Source organism: Seriola aureovittata, chromosome 23 (genome assembly GCF_021018895.1).
Source record: "Seriola aureovittata isolate HTS-2021-v1 ecotype China chromosome 23, ASM2101889v1, whole genome shotgun sequence".
NCBI lineage: Eukaryota > Metazoa > Chordata > Actinopteri > Carangiformes > Carangidae > Seriola > Seriola aureovittata.
The window spans coordinates 8031878-8046621 of record NC_079386.1 but is presented as its reverse complement, the minus strand read 5'-3'; the positions used below and the strand labels follow the sequence as shown (position 1 = coordinate 8046621).

General features: G+C 40.8%; 1 protein-coding gene across 2 annotated transcripts; it reads right to left on the bottom strand.

The window, feature by feature from the left end:
• Positions 1-388: 388 nt before the first annotated feature.
• ccdc149a (coiled-coil domain containing 149a) lies at positions 389-14566 on the bottom strand. 2 transcript variants are annotated; one of them, XM_056369547.1, is made up of 13 exons: positions 14399-14566; positions 12783-12944; positions 12614-12652; positions 11454-11561; positions 11196-11312; positions 9998-10170; positions 9564-9636; positions 9283-9367; positions 8429-8573; positions 8121-8197; positions 7176-7208; positions 3528-3632; positions 389-1608 (listed from the first exon to the last, which is right to left on the bottom strand). In XM_056369547.1, exons 1-13 carry the CDS (start codon positions 14447-14449, stop codon positions 1067-1069), a joined length of 1710 nt encoding a protein of 569 aa, XP_056225522.1. In that variant the 5' UTR covers positions 14450-14566; the 3' UTR covers positions 389-1066. The 2 variants fall into 2 exon arrangements, with proteins under 2 accessions (XP_056225522.1, XP_056225523.1); XM_056369548.1 differs by lacking the exon at positions 7176-7208.
• Between the last annotated feature and the right edge of the window lie 178 nt (positions 14567-14744).

The following is a 14744-nucleotide window of genomic DNA, read 5'->3' as shown; positions in this document are numbered from 1 at the left end:
TGGTTCAGAACATTACCATCAAACAACCCACATTTGAGTCTGAAAGCTCAAACAAATATTACACCCAGTTCACAGAGTCAGCTTCTGTGACAGAGGTGAAGTTTCGATCAGATAAAACTCCTACTTGTGTGGTTTCTAGCTTAAGGAGGGGGCTGATACAAACATCAGTCAAACTTTCAATGTCAGTAGACCAGTGGTTCCCAACCTTTTTGGTCAGATATATCCCTGTATTGACCACTGCTGGTCATACTCCAAATCTTTGAATTGATATTATCATTCACTGCACTAGACAAATCAGATATTTTTTTTGTTTTTAAGCTACATTACTTACTACAGTTGCATCAGTTCGATTACGCTTGCTGGAAAGAAAAATAACAATAAACAATACTGCAGGTTTATGCATTTATATTTATAAATATCATTAAATATTTCCACATATAAGGCACATGTAGTCTCATCTGAATATCAACGTCTGAGGCAAAATAAAAACTGAATGATTGGTAAGATTCACTCGTACAGATGAATAGACATCAATAGAATCTCTTATATCAATATTATTCATTTACACAACTACAACACATTCATTACAAGTTTTGGTGAGCCAATTTGGATCCCCCATGAGAGAAATGCAGCGCTCAACACTTATTGGCATCCCTTAGGAAGAGGAAAAGAAGCAAACAATTGGGATTATCTTATCGCAGGGGAAAAGAAGGAGGGAATATGGGGACCTGGAGTTGAGGCTGCCATATTTGTTATTTTCAAAGCTACATTCTTCCTGTAGGGCATGAAGTTTGCAACTCCATTGATTCCAAGATTGTCTGTTCCTGCGCAGTAACAAGCCTGTCTAGATACAAATGCACCTCCGGCTCTGTCAACGGTGGATGAAAAGTGAAAGTGTGAAAGTGTTTTCTCTGTGTTTTATTGACTAAAACAGAGCTGTCAGGCGGAACAGAGAGCTGGTGAGCGGTGGCTACGTTGTGAGAATGCAACTAGGGATGATTAATGCAATCATCAATAAGGACGACACGGATAAGGATTTAAATAAACTTCTTTCTGTGACTTAACATCATGCCAGGTTGTCACTATGACAGGTGTCACTCTGCGCTCTCTCCCCTGTACTTGACACCCCTGTGCCCTGGTTCTCTGGAATTGACATAGAGACTTCTACATGTTCAGGTACATTATTAGACTCATTGTCCTGGGTTTCGCATGACTGATGACCCACCTCTGAATGATCGACAGAGACTTGTTTAATTGGAAGCCATGGAAGGTCTGATTCAGTGGGCAGCACATCCAACGCCAAGGCCGCCTCTTCTCCTTCCTCCACTGTGGAACCTAGTTCTTCATCTTCAACCCCTTCTACCTCATGCCCTGCCTCTTCCACCGGACTTCGCCCATCCTCCAGCTCTAAGGTGGCTCCATCTTCAGTCAGGGTCACTATTTCTCCCCCTCTCCTGTCAATCCCATTCGTATCCACCCCTGCTAGAGGCTCCAGACTGTTGAGCAGCGCAGGTGTGTCTTCCCTGCTGACGCCATCTGTGCCGAGGTCGCTGCCAGCCGTGTGGCATTCCCACGGTGATTCATGTGAGCTCCTGTCGTCTGACACAACTGGGAGATGGGAGATGAGACAACTGGTCATTTTAATTGCTCCCTTGATCTGTGGTCGCCAGAAAACAAGTACTTTTTGCTCTATTGTGTTCCTCTAAATATAAGACTCTGCTTTTTGTTAGCTTGCAACATTAGCGTGACCTCCTACCAAAAAACAAATGTGTGTTTTGCAATTTACATTAGCTTGTAACAACACCAACAATAATATCTTGTATTAAAAATATGGTGATTATGTTTCTGATTAACTGTTTCAATCATTCAGTTCATCAGAAACATCATAAAACTTTGAAAAATGCACATCAGTTTCCCAGAGCATTAGCTGACATATTCAAATTTATGATTGATGAACAATCGTCAAAAACTCAAATGCATTTAATTAACAATATTATCAAGGCAAATCTTTGGAATTTTTTGATGATTAATGCTAAAATTTGGTAAAACAATAAACTGATGATCAAAATTGTTGTGATTAATTTTCTGAATGGCAGAGTTTTTAGAGTTTATAATGTATTTTAAAACTGAATATTAAAAACAATTAAAAACAGCCAGTAACAATTTGGTAAATATTAACAGCAATAGAAATTTAGATTTCCACGTCTTCTTTGATTATAAAGCAGGTCTAAGTTCTGTATTGACACTATGAAACTATTAAAACACTCACACAGACACACACACAGCCTGTATTCAGAAACGAACTTTCAGGACTTCTGTAACTTTGTGATGTCACAACAAAGCAGCCCATCTTCTGACTGGCTCACTGACCTGTTGTTACTAGAGCTGAGAGTTGCTTAAAACCACAAATATATCGTCTTATGGCTCACACCTCAAACGTGTAAAATATAGGACATTACATGTTACATTTAACATTGCAGTAACATACAGTAACATTACAGCAAGCAATTTTTGTCCTTATGACAGCTGACAGAGGAGGTGACAAGAATATACGTGTCTTAGACTGATGCACCAACAGGATGTCTAATTTAGCACATCTTTCTTTTTGCTCGCTCTGTTTTCTATTGATGGTGGTGATAGCCTAAGATTGTAATATATAAGCAGCAAGAAAAATGCTGTTACAAGGAGCTTAGTACAAAAAGCCCTTTGCCTGTTGATTCTCAGGGCAATGTGCTGCGTCTACCATTTCATCATTCATGTTGTCTTTTCAAAATGCAGAAGGAAACATAAGAAAAACTTTCCTCTTTTGGGGCTATACCTCTGTGTCAATGTAGAAAGTTATTTCAATTACTTATGTGACTCAAGTGCTTCCATGGCAACAGGCTAAATATAGCAGCAGTGCCCCAGACAACGGGACGCAAGACAAGTGTGACGCCCCGCATCTCAGCAACAGCAACAGCTTAGTTCTGCTTCTTTCTGCCAAAATATGCTCTCACTTTGGTGATTACTGACCCATATTTGTGGATGTGCAGGGAGAAAGGTTAAAGACTGCACACAGAGTCCCAGCCACCTTTTCCCACACACACACACACACACACACACACACACACACACACACACACACACACACACACACACACACACACACACACACACACACACACACACACACACACACACACACGCGCAAAAACATGCAGGAAGAAAGCAACATTACTTGAACTGGCATCCATATTTATGCCCCCCCACCCACCCCTCATCCCCTTTCAAAGAGAAGATGGCAGAAGTTTCTGAATGTCAGCGGGCGAGAATTTGCTTCACATTTCCAAAATGCCATGGCATTTGGGCAGCTTGCACCAATGAGAAGCAGAGAGGAGTGGAGGCGGGAAGGGAAAGGACTTGGGTTAAACATGGAAGAAAGCAAGGAGCGTTTAGCACGTAGTGGCTAATTACAGTGTTTATGCCGTTAGCGGTGGGTGCTCTTATCAATGGGAGGAGAAGCCAGCTACACACAATTACACACTCACCTTTGGGTGGCTGCACTCTGGGCTGCATGTTTGGCTGTGATGTGGCACGTGTTGGATGAAGCTGTGGTTGAAGGTTTTCATTCAGTGCGATACTGTCTCGTGTCCCTGTAAGACCACCGCCACGGAAAATACAGTCGCCATTACTTTCACTTCCAAATGACAATAAAAAGACAAAGTGACATGAAGACTCATCCAAGCACAAGTATGATGCTGCAACGTGGGTGCTTTCACATAGCATACAAACGCATGTATGCATTGCAGTGCTTACAGGAAGTGGCTTCAGTTCCCTGTCATCTGTCTTCATTAGTGATAGCTGCGTGCCTCTTAGGCTGACACCATATGCTACTCATAGGAGACTGTGCACTACCAACCAGACACCACAAATACACACACAAAACTCTACGCACAGAAGCATGTAAATCTGTAAGCGTGCACATCAGCATTAGCCTCAGAGAAACCCTGTGAATAGGCACAACCCGGCCTGTTTCTCTGACCATCCAAGTGTGAGGCACAAAAACAAACAGAAGAATGAGAAAATGGATGACTGGGTGACACGATGCGTGAGAATCATGAATGGTGAACGGAGACCATATTGTTATGAATGCAATCCATACTGTTATGGATGCTCAGTGTTTACACTGACGTGGGAACAGTGAATGAGGAAGCAGGGTGGGGGCTGTTTGGATTCGGAGGCTTCTACAAATAGAGAAGCAACAAAGTCGTTGGTTGACTGAACAGTTCCTTTTGTTCTTCTACAGAGACTATGATTTCAATCGTCATGTTTTTAAAATGAACCCTGTTCAGGTTTTTTTAGCAGCACAGCTCTGGGGATGACAATCTCTGTCTGTCAGTCCACCACTTTAGTCCAGACTGAAATATCTCAACAATATGATGGATTGCCGTGAAACTTTCTACAGACATTCATGGCCCCAAGAGGATGAATTCTAAAGACTTTGACGTTCCCTGGACTTTTCCTCTAGCGCAACCATGAGGTTGACATTTGTGATTTTGACTGAAATGTCTTAGCCTCTAATGGATGGATTGCCATGAAATTTGGCAAAACATTCATGCATACTCTCAGGATGAATTATGATTTGCTGATCCTGGGTCAAAATTTCAATAAGTTCTTTGGTTTATGATCAGATACCTGCAAATTAATGGCATTTGCCCAAGTCTCAGCTGTATTAGAGATTAAATTCACCATCTTTGTTTAAGCATTATGTTAAACATCACCATGTTAGCACTGTGAGCATGCTAGTGTGCTGACATTAGCATTTAGCTAGTCTCACAGAGCTGACACCATGGAGGTCTTGTTTTTCCTAAACTCACCCTTCAATGATAAAATGACAGAAAACTGACTGAAAATTCAGTAAAATCCAATGAATGAAATCTGAAAAATCAAGGTGTTGCATGACATTACTGAAAATAAAGCCATTAAGCAGTTGTACTCCTTGACTTGCAACACTGCCCACAACGACTTAATACAACCAGATATCTATCAGTTGTATCAACTGTAAAGAAAAATCTCTACACAAGTGATTGTGAAATGGCATTGACATGTCTGTGATGTGATGTTCATGATATAATCGATATAATGAAATTTCCTTACCCAAACTCTGACTTTGCCCTGAGCTGTATTTGTTTTTGAAGCAAATGCCAGATTCTTTGATGTTGTAGTATCGTGCTACAGCTGTCTAAAGACAAAAGAGTCCAGAGGCAAGTATTCCTTTCATTAAGCTCAGATAATTGGCCTGAAGCGTTAAGCTTAGGCCACTGCATCTGAGCCCAGTTTTTAAGTTTTGAGAGAGGGACCTAAGGGGAGTTCTACAGACTGCCTTTTAAAGCCAATAATAAGGCGGTGCTGGTTATTAGGTATGCAGAGCAAGGCCCAGGCTCAGCATAGCAGTGTAATTCCTAGAGGCTGACAGCACAGCAGGCAGGAAGCACCAGTGACTTGACCAGTCATTTAACCACCTCACAACCCTTTCACACACATACAACATACTGTATATGCGTATACACCCATCCTGCAAAGATGACAGACCTTTCTGCTCGACATGACACCCCAACATATCAGATCATAAACTGTACATCACAAACATGGAGACAAAAAGATGAGACCGGAAAAAGTCTGTCACTGAACCAAAACCGAGCTACACGGATGCGTTCAGTATCCACCTCTGTCCTTTCGATATCTGATGCACTCTGTGCTACATTTCAGCTTGCATTCATTCAGCTTTGGGGGTGGGGTGGACTAGGGGGTGGATTGGAGGGATCTATCAATCACAACTTTATCTGACTCACTGCGTCAATGTGATTGTTATTGTTTTCCGCTCTCTCTCACCCGGAGAGACAATGTAGTCACCCCTAGTGTTCTCCGGGCCTCAGGTAGGCAGCCAAGGCCCCTTTATCCTATCCTGTTTGCCTTTAATATCCATCAGCCCAACTTCATATCACATCAAGGCCACAGACGCTAACATCTCTCTCGATATCTCTGTCTCCCTAACTGTGGTGGACAGCGTGGTCGTCAGGCACTCTGGGCCCTCGCCTACAAATTCCCTAATAACGGCACATTCCCCTAAATGTGTTTGTAATGTGGGCAATCATTTTCAGTAATGGATGCTTGTCAGTTTTATGGCAGTGAGAATGACGGTCTCATGACAGGGCACCTCCATCCAGCCGCAGCCCCTCCACCCTCTCGCTCTGGCTCATACACGACACAACATCTCCCTCCAGTGTGGACAAGAGGGAACTGTTTTCTTGGCGGATCCTGTCTCCTGGTTGAATTAGGAAGGAGAGTGTTCAATTTTTATATTTTAGTTTGGTTTCCCTGAGGATGGTGGGGGGGTTGTTTACAGGAGGGGAACAGTTGGCAGTCGTGTCTCTTAGCAAAATATGAAGGCTGTTACAGATACAGTGTACATCAAAGTATTTCTTTTACAGGCCCATACAAATGCACGAATGTGAGTGCAAAAAACAAAGTAGGTGTTGTATATGTAATTGTGATTTTGTATACTAATATTTGCATCATAGATTTTTATTGTGCCCCAATATTTAAAGGAGCATTTCTCCACTGTCTCACATACAAGAGATTTGACAGCATATTTCTCTGTTTATTTCTCCTCTCACTCGTTTGGATTGGTTTGTCTACAATACCTAGACAAATAAGAAAACTTTCTGCTTATCAAAACCATTTTTTTTTTCTCTGACAGTCTGCAACAGATATCATTCTATTCTATGACAGCCTTCAATCTATTTGTATTTTGATTTTTGATTCAAATTCTTGCCGGTGAGAATCCGAATGCATTTTAAAATGTGCAAACAAAACAGTAGCGTGCTGCTTTAAAAAGGTCTCCCCTGCCCTTAAAACATTCCCAACCCCAATTTTAGAAAAATTATCTTTTTTTCCCTCTGGGCATAAAATTTAAGACAGATCCACTGGACCAAAAGAGCCAGTGTGAGATATTCAGGTAGCCTGGCTCATTCAGTGGTGTCATGAGCGAACACATGAGCGGGTGGTCAATGGAGTCGACACATTGCAAACGGTGGGCATGAGGTGACATGCTTTCTGGGCGTCTGCCCAGATTTGTCCTGGCATGACATAGCGGAGGGCATGGATGGGCTAAGTGGGGCAGAAGGAATACATACTCCCAATTCCCACAGATACACGGTAGGTCAAGCCTGAGACGCGGCGAAAGAGGAGAGAAAGACACACTGTTATGAACATAAAAACCTCATTAATGTATTTAGATTAAAAAGAGAAGAAGTGAAATACATGTACAACCAGCTGGCTGGCTACAACAATTAGATAAACCATCCTTGGGTTATTAATCACGAGCAACGTATTTGTATTTGTAAGTGTTAAAAAAACATTTTCTTCTACAATTTTTATAACAAAATATTAATTATAAAAAGGGACAGAAATTGTGGCACAGTTTACCATCAAATAATGCCAAGTTTGTTTTTTGTTTTTTTACATTTAGGGTATGCAAAATCTCTCTCTCTCACACACACACACACACACACACACACACACACAGTTCTGTTTGCTAATGGTGTGGTATGATTGCAGGTTCTTCTTCTCTATGCAGGAATATTGAAAAAGAGTCTCTCTAAGAGTGCTTACACACAGAGATTGAGACTGATGCATTACTTATTTATCACCTTGACAGTCATTTCATTACAAACCACGGCTACAATTTTCTTTGATTTTGCTGTATTTCCATATTCTTGAAACCCAGTTTACTAGCTGGATTACAAAAATTAAAAAGTCTACATGATTGCAAGGTGATAGACGAGCATGATCATTTTATACACAAACCACAGTAATTTGTATCCATCACAAATTGCTGCATTGCTAAAATACAGCTCATTAAGAAAGCATGCACTGAAATGAATCACCAGTTGTTTGTTTCATACTTTCATACTGAACGACAGTAAAATTATTGTTATTACTCTGTAATTGATTAATAACTGGATTGAGCTCAATGTTATATTGAATTATGGCGAGATCGTTTCAAGATTTCAATAAGGAGACTACAATGTGTTTTGTTTTTTTTGATGGAAGCTTTAACACTTGGACTTGAGACCCACCTGGAAGGCTCCACAGTCCTGAAACCTCCAAGGTCTTCAGCTTTCTTTCCAAATCTGCAACTCTGTTTCCGAGGATCCTGCAGACCAAGTAGAAAGGGTCAGGATCGCTTGGGACTGATGAATAGTGTGTGCGTGTTGAGTGTTTGCCTTGGAGGTGGAGGAGGATTCTTAGAACAGGTAGGCAAACATCGTAAGTGTGTATGGTTGTTGAATTCAAAGGCTGACCCTTATGAAACGGTGCTTTATGCAGTCGGCGGAGGAGCAGGTGAGGGTTCCTCCAACATCATTATCATGTGGCTTGTCAGTACCTGTTGGTGTGCCTCTGGTGCTGGATGACCAGATTCTTCTCATGGATGGTCTCCAGCAGAGCTGTGGCCAGGGACTTGAGGTCGGAGATGGACTGAGGTGTGGCTGGCAGGCTGCAGCCTTTCTCTTCCAGGAGCATCTCCTGGACTAAAACAGAGAGGGGAAAGAGTGGGCAGAAGAAAAATATGGGTGAAGCAGATAAAAGAAAGAGAGATGGGAAGGGAATGGAGGGAGAAGAGGAGTTATTTTTATTAGAAGCCAGAAAGCCAGTTTGAAGAAAACATGGCCTCACGCTATTGGATAATAACTTACAGTCTGCCAATAATGCACCAATAAAACTTTCACAAAATTTTTAAAAATACATAAAAGAAAGAACAGGGTGATATAGCAAGAGACGGGGAAAACAGCATGACAAGAGCAAGACAGAGAGTTAGAAACAGCTGTCTACTAGGTGACACTCCTAACTTTAACTCCAGAGCCCACTGTGCTGCTTCTGCCAGCAACTGTCAGTCATCATGGCAGGCTCATTTCCCTGCCAGTGGTGCTCTCTACCACTCAGAATACAATTAGTAACCCAGCTGGTGCCCGGGCGGTGGCTTGAAGGATCGGCAAAAAAAAAAGTTTCATTAAATAATGCAATGATTTACGGCTAGAAACAAAGGTGTTTTAAGACAGTGATTTGTTAAACTGACGGAAGAATCAGTTGCAGAGTTTATCTGATCAAAAACTAACCGACATGCTCTAAAACAGAGGTGATGGAAAACATTTTGTACAGTTTTCAGATCCTCTGCTCTGGCATCTATCTATGTTGAGTTGAAAGAGAATTCAAAGCGAGCGGAACCATTTGTGTTTTCACCTTGTTTGGCGGAGAGGACTCCAGTGAGGGGACTGTTGTTTGATTTCCCATATGTGCTGGAGTTTTTCCTCCTCTCAAGAGCTGTCTGTGGGGAGGGGAAAACGAAGAATAAAGCTGGCCCTGCCATGTTTGATGAACATTTTAAATAAAAGCAACCTCTTTTACTCTTAGTGCATATGCATGAGAATACAAATTTTAGTGATTTTTTCAGGATTCATAAGCCTAGAAAAAAAATAATTAAATTTTACTTTTACATTTTAATAGAGACGTGCCATCTGTACCTTGTACTTCATGATGTTTGATTTTAGCAGATTCACCTCCTCTTGCAGTTGGCTGAAACGCTCATGCAAATACCTACAGTAACAACGATTAAGATCAGAAGAGTCAAAACACATACGACATGATTGATGAGATGAGAATGCAGATTACATGCAAAACATAACAGATACTACTTGTTTTAAGATGAAGATCAAAGAATCATCAATATTTTGAATATGAAACATGGAAAACTGTTGAAAGATGAAAAAAAAAAACAGTTATGAAATTTCTATATAGTTTTATACTCTGGTTATGCTTTCACTCTGCAGCTCATAGAACACACATGGTTTCTCTAGAAGCTGGAGAGATGGAGAACTACAAGGGGATCAGGCTTGAAATAATGAGACTAACAACAGTGGTTCTGTCTTCTACATATCTACCTCTGTGTCCCACTCACCTGTTTTCCATGCAGAGTGCGTCCACATCAATAATGCGAGCCTCGCGGTTGCCCAAGATGTGGTTGAGCTCCATGTTGAGTCGATCGGCCTTCTCCCTGAACACACTGCGCTCCGCCTTCACGTCCTGCAGCTCGTCTGTCAGAGCCTTCATGTTGTGCTCCATGTCCTCCATCTAGAAAAAGGCAATCAGGTAAAAAGTGCTTGTAAGAGAAGTCGTTGAAAGGTTTAGGTGACAGATGTTTCAAAGTTTTGTTTACATAAATAGAGTTTGCTGAGAGTGCACACGCTGTTTTCCGCATTCAGCAACTTAGAAGCTCCCAACTGTTTTCAACTGAGTGGCTCCACTAGAGCAGAGAGAAATCATGTGCCTTGCTCAAGTACACCTCAACAGCAGGTTTAAAGGAGGGGAAAGTATTGTTTCATCAATATAACACAATCCAATACCACACCACCACAGTCTCAAAAAAAGCAAACATTATGAGCCTCATAAAGGCAGTACGTACAGCACTGTGTTTGTAAGAGAAGAGAATGACCGTAGTGGTGGGGTTAGAGTATTTCCAACCGAGGAAAAAAGAGGAATGTCCCTGACGCACAACGCAGAATGTGAATGAACTGTATAATGAACTACTGAAGCTGCTTTTGTTTAAGAAATCTATGATGGATTTCTCTCTGTATCATTAGTCTCTTTTTGACCAAATAGTTCCAGGAACTACGGAGCCACAGGAACTTAATTCAGAAAACTAGGTAGAAAATAAAAAACTAAAAATCATTTTTTCACATTAGTCAAAATTAGTCCAGTAGTGGATTAAGAGACAACGGTAGCAATTCTGCAAGTCTGAGGAGTCGCAACATAGTCATTATAAGTCACGCTCTCTCTCTCTTTAACTTGCATCTTTTATTGTAGTCGGGAAGCTGACAACATAAATTTGTTCTTAATGTCAATAAACATTACGAGAAATCTCGTAATTCTCGTATTGATACTAGTGGCAGCCAGTCCTGGCTTATTATCTGTTTAAAACTGTTCACAAGTTATAGCAGTTATAGCAAGTTTAGGCTTGCACTGAAAATATGTGAATGTGACACAAAGTCATCAAGGTTTCATATGGTTTCCTTGGTTTTGGATGACAATTTTGTAAAAAAAATTAAATAAAAATTAAAAATAATAAAAAAAAGAGAGAGAGAGAGAAATGTATAAACCTGTAGTCCCGCTCTCTCTAGCTGGCGAACCAGATCCTCACGCTCATGGGCAGGGAAGTGGCGCACCCCCACCTCCTCATCTCCCAGCCTCTGTCGAGTAATGGTCATTCTTAGGAGCTGTAGAAATAAAAAGTGTTAAATTCACTGCCTCTCTCAAACACATTTATACAGGCACTAGACTAAGTGAGGGGTCAGGTGAATTGAGTGGTATTTAAACTGGATGTACGTTTATGTGTGTGGTGCCACCGGTAACCTCACCTTGTTATCCCCCTGGGCCTCCGCAAGCCTCTGAGTCAGCTCCTTCACCTCCTCAGCGAGCTGTTTCACTCGCTCCCTCGAGTCTCTCAACAGCTGAGCCAGGTTCACCTGAGGAGAAGAAACACGAACGGACAGAAAAGGAGGAAGATATAAACTACATGGTCAAAACACAGCTGGAGACAGGCCTCTGGATCCATCATAGAGAGTGTGCAAACACACCAAAAGAAAAAAAAAAAAGACATTCAATCAGGCTAAATCTCTCTTCTTCAGCTCAGAGAAATAACATACACAGGAGCAACTGTTAACATGCAGGAACAATTGTGCTTCATCAAACACATTGAGCCCATAGGAGTAAATATATTTTCAGGATCAACAGAGTGCAAAGACAAAGATAGAGCATCAGACTGAGCAAAAATTACACCAAATTATTTCTTGGCAATGGCAGATTTCTCCCTTTTATTTATTACACTGAGAGCAGTCACAACTCGCTTCACAACTTTCACAGATGGCACACTGAACATGTGAAATCTTAACAAAACGAATACAAAAATACAGTGCTTCACATAATAAATTGGCCGATATATATGCTATATGAAAACAGAATTCTAATCAATAATCACTATCAGAACCAGAAAACCCTCTCAGTCTATTCCTAAATTTCTACAACCAGTCACATTATTTACTGTGTACAAAAGCAAAGTAGTGTGCATGTCGGCATTATCCTTTTCATAACGCTGATGTTTACTTGTTTGTCCTCTAAAAAGCAACAGTCCTTTTTCTAATTTTATTCCACAGTCAACTCTTCAACTGTGGTCATACAGGAGTCCTACAAGACAAATCCACCCCGACATTTCTCCTAACAAAAATGATGTGGTCAAGTGTGTGTCTTGAACCTTTGTGAGCAAGTATTTATTGTGAAATGTCATAAATGACTAGATGGAAAAGTCTACATGGAAAAGTTGACCTATTCGGTGTCACTAAGTCAGCATGTGATCTGTGTTTGTTTAGTATTATGAGGTTGTTTGTCCATTGTGATCCTGTATTTAATGTGGCCTCTGGTCACAGAACCACTTGATTTAAGCACACCATAGAATTTACACTGCAACATAACGAAGGCAAGTATTTTTAGCACTAATGCAAGTAAGAAAACAGCAACTTACTTGATTGCGTTTTTCTGGCGGCAAAGACGGATCACCATCCTGAAACATGAAGAGAATTATATGACTAGAATAAGCTTTATCATCAGATACAACTATATACAAAATATTTCATTATGCATCCATTTGTCTTCATCAGCTGGTTGAACATGGACAAATAAACATCACTCACAATGAGTTCCCTGTACTTCTTCTTGAGTCCCTGGTGACGCTCCCTCAGCTGGTTGGCCATCAGCTTGTACTGGTCTCTTTCCTGCTGACAGGTATCCAGCTCTTTAGACAGAATGAGCAGGGCCTCTTTCTTACTCTCCAGTTTACGTTTACACACCAGGAACTATCACACACCCCATACACAAGGACAGAACAGAGAGCAGAGATATTATCACTTACATTATAATGGATACGGTTAATTGTAGCTGTATGTGTTAATTTGGCTTTATAATTTCCTACAGTCTCTACTGTGAGATGGAAATGGTCAAATTACTTGACTGCACACATGACACCAACCCAGACCAGTTCCCCACAGGTGGAAAAACACATACTGGAACCAAGTGTTTAAAGTGCAGATAAGACACAGCAGAAGGGAGAGAGTAAACCTTGATAGCTGTCAGACCAGCTCATAACCAAATTAAACACTACCTGCTTTCACAGAGGTGAATATAGCAGTGTGTAGTAAAGTTTGTAGTATGGTTTGCACCTCAATCATGCTATTCCTTTATGTAAAGCTGCATCTAATGATTAATCTAATTGTAAATTAATCTGACAATTATATTCTCATTTTCTAAAATGTCAGAAAATAGAGAAAAAGTCATTACAGTTTTCAGAACCCCAAGGTCATGTCATCACATTGCTTGTTTTCTGTGACCAACAGTCCAAAACCTAAATATATTGAGTTTAATATGACTTAAAACAATGAAAGCAAAAATTCTTTTGAAAAATTACCAAAGCAATCCGATTATGAAAGTAGTTGCCAACTAATTTCTGATCAACTAATCAATTCGACCCGTTTCAGCTCTACTGACTTGTTATGCTTTGTGATAGAGCCATAAAGCGTCATCCAAATTTAAGAAAGAACAGTTGTTTTCATCATTAGAATATCAGTCATGTCCTCCACTTACAGGGTGGAAGCTCCTTCTTATCCACAGTTGAATAAACAGTCCCTCAAAGCAGCAAGAATCTCTGAATATCTGATTTACTCATTCAGTTTTTCAATAATGATTCAAATATATTATCCCTACCTGACCAGGTATGGTGGGTCACTCAGCATTAATGTTTCTTGAATTTAGAGTGCAACTGATTACAGCAATTTAATTCATATTGAGAATCACAGCTGAGTTATCTAAAAGCTGTTTTCTTTTTTTCCATGAATGCATTTTGGCGGTAGGCTATATAATGCTTCATACAGTCAATTTATGGGCTTATTTACGTTTTAACCGCCAAATAATATATTTACAACTATTCATATGTTCATAGCAGTCGTATGTTAAGAAGTAAATGTGGTCCCACAGGTGGGTGATGTATCTGGTCTATATCACTATGTGTGTTTAAGAGGTGGGCAGGAGCGTTACTGGGGTCGGTTGCTATCGGCCTGACAGTGTAGCATGTTAGCTTAACCCATCCATAAGGAGCCTATGTAGCTAAAGACGGAAAAGTTGAGTTTGCTATGAGATGTTTAACAGCTCCTGTGTATTAAGCCAATAGACTGAAGCTCGTTCCATATGGAGCAGGGAAGCGTCCACAATAGCCCGTCTCTGCAGCAGCTTTTCACGGTATTCGGCGCTCACTTACCTCGCTGACGAGCCCCTGCCAGTCACTCTCACTCCTCTTAGAAGGCTGCATTATCCAAAATATTATACACAATGTCAAGACACAGGCTGCCTCTCAGCCTCTGTTCGAACTGCCTCGCCTACAGCTACTCCGTTTGTTTATCCTGCAACGTCACTTTTGGTGGCTCTCCTGTCAAGTCGCGCGCGATGAGATCAGAAAAAAAAAACTTCCGGTACACGAATAAAAATAAAATAATTGTTTAAGAAAGCGAGTTTTGAGCAATAATTTTGTGTAAATTTAAAACCATTTCAATATGAAACACTGGATAAGTTACACTATTTGAAAATAAAGCACTGGGGCAGCATAG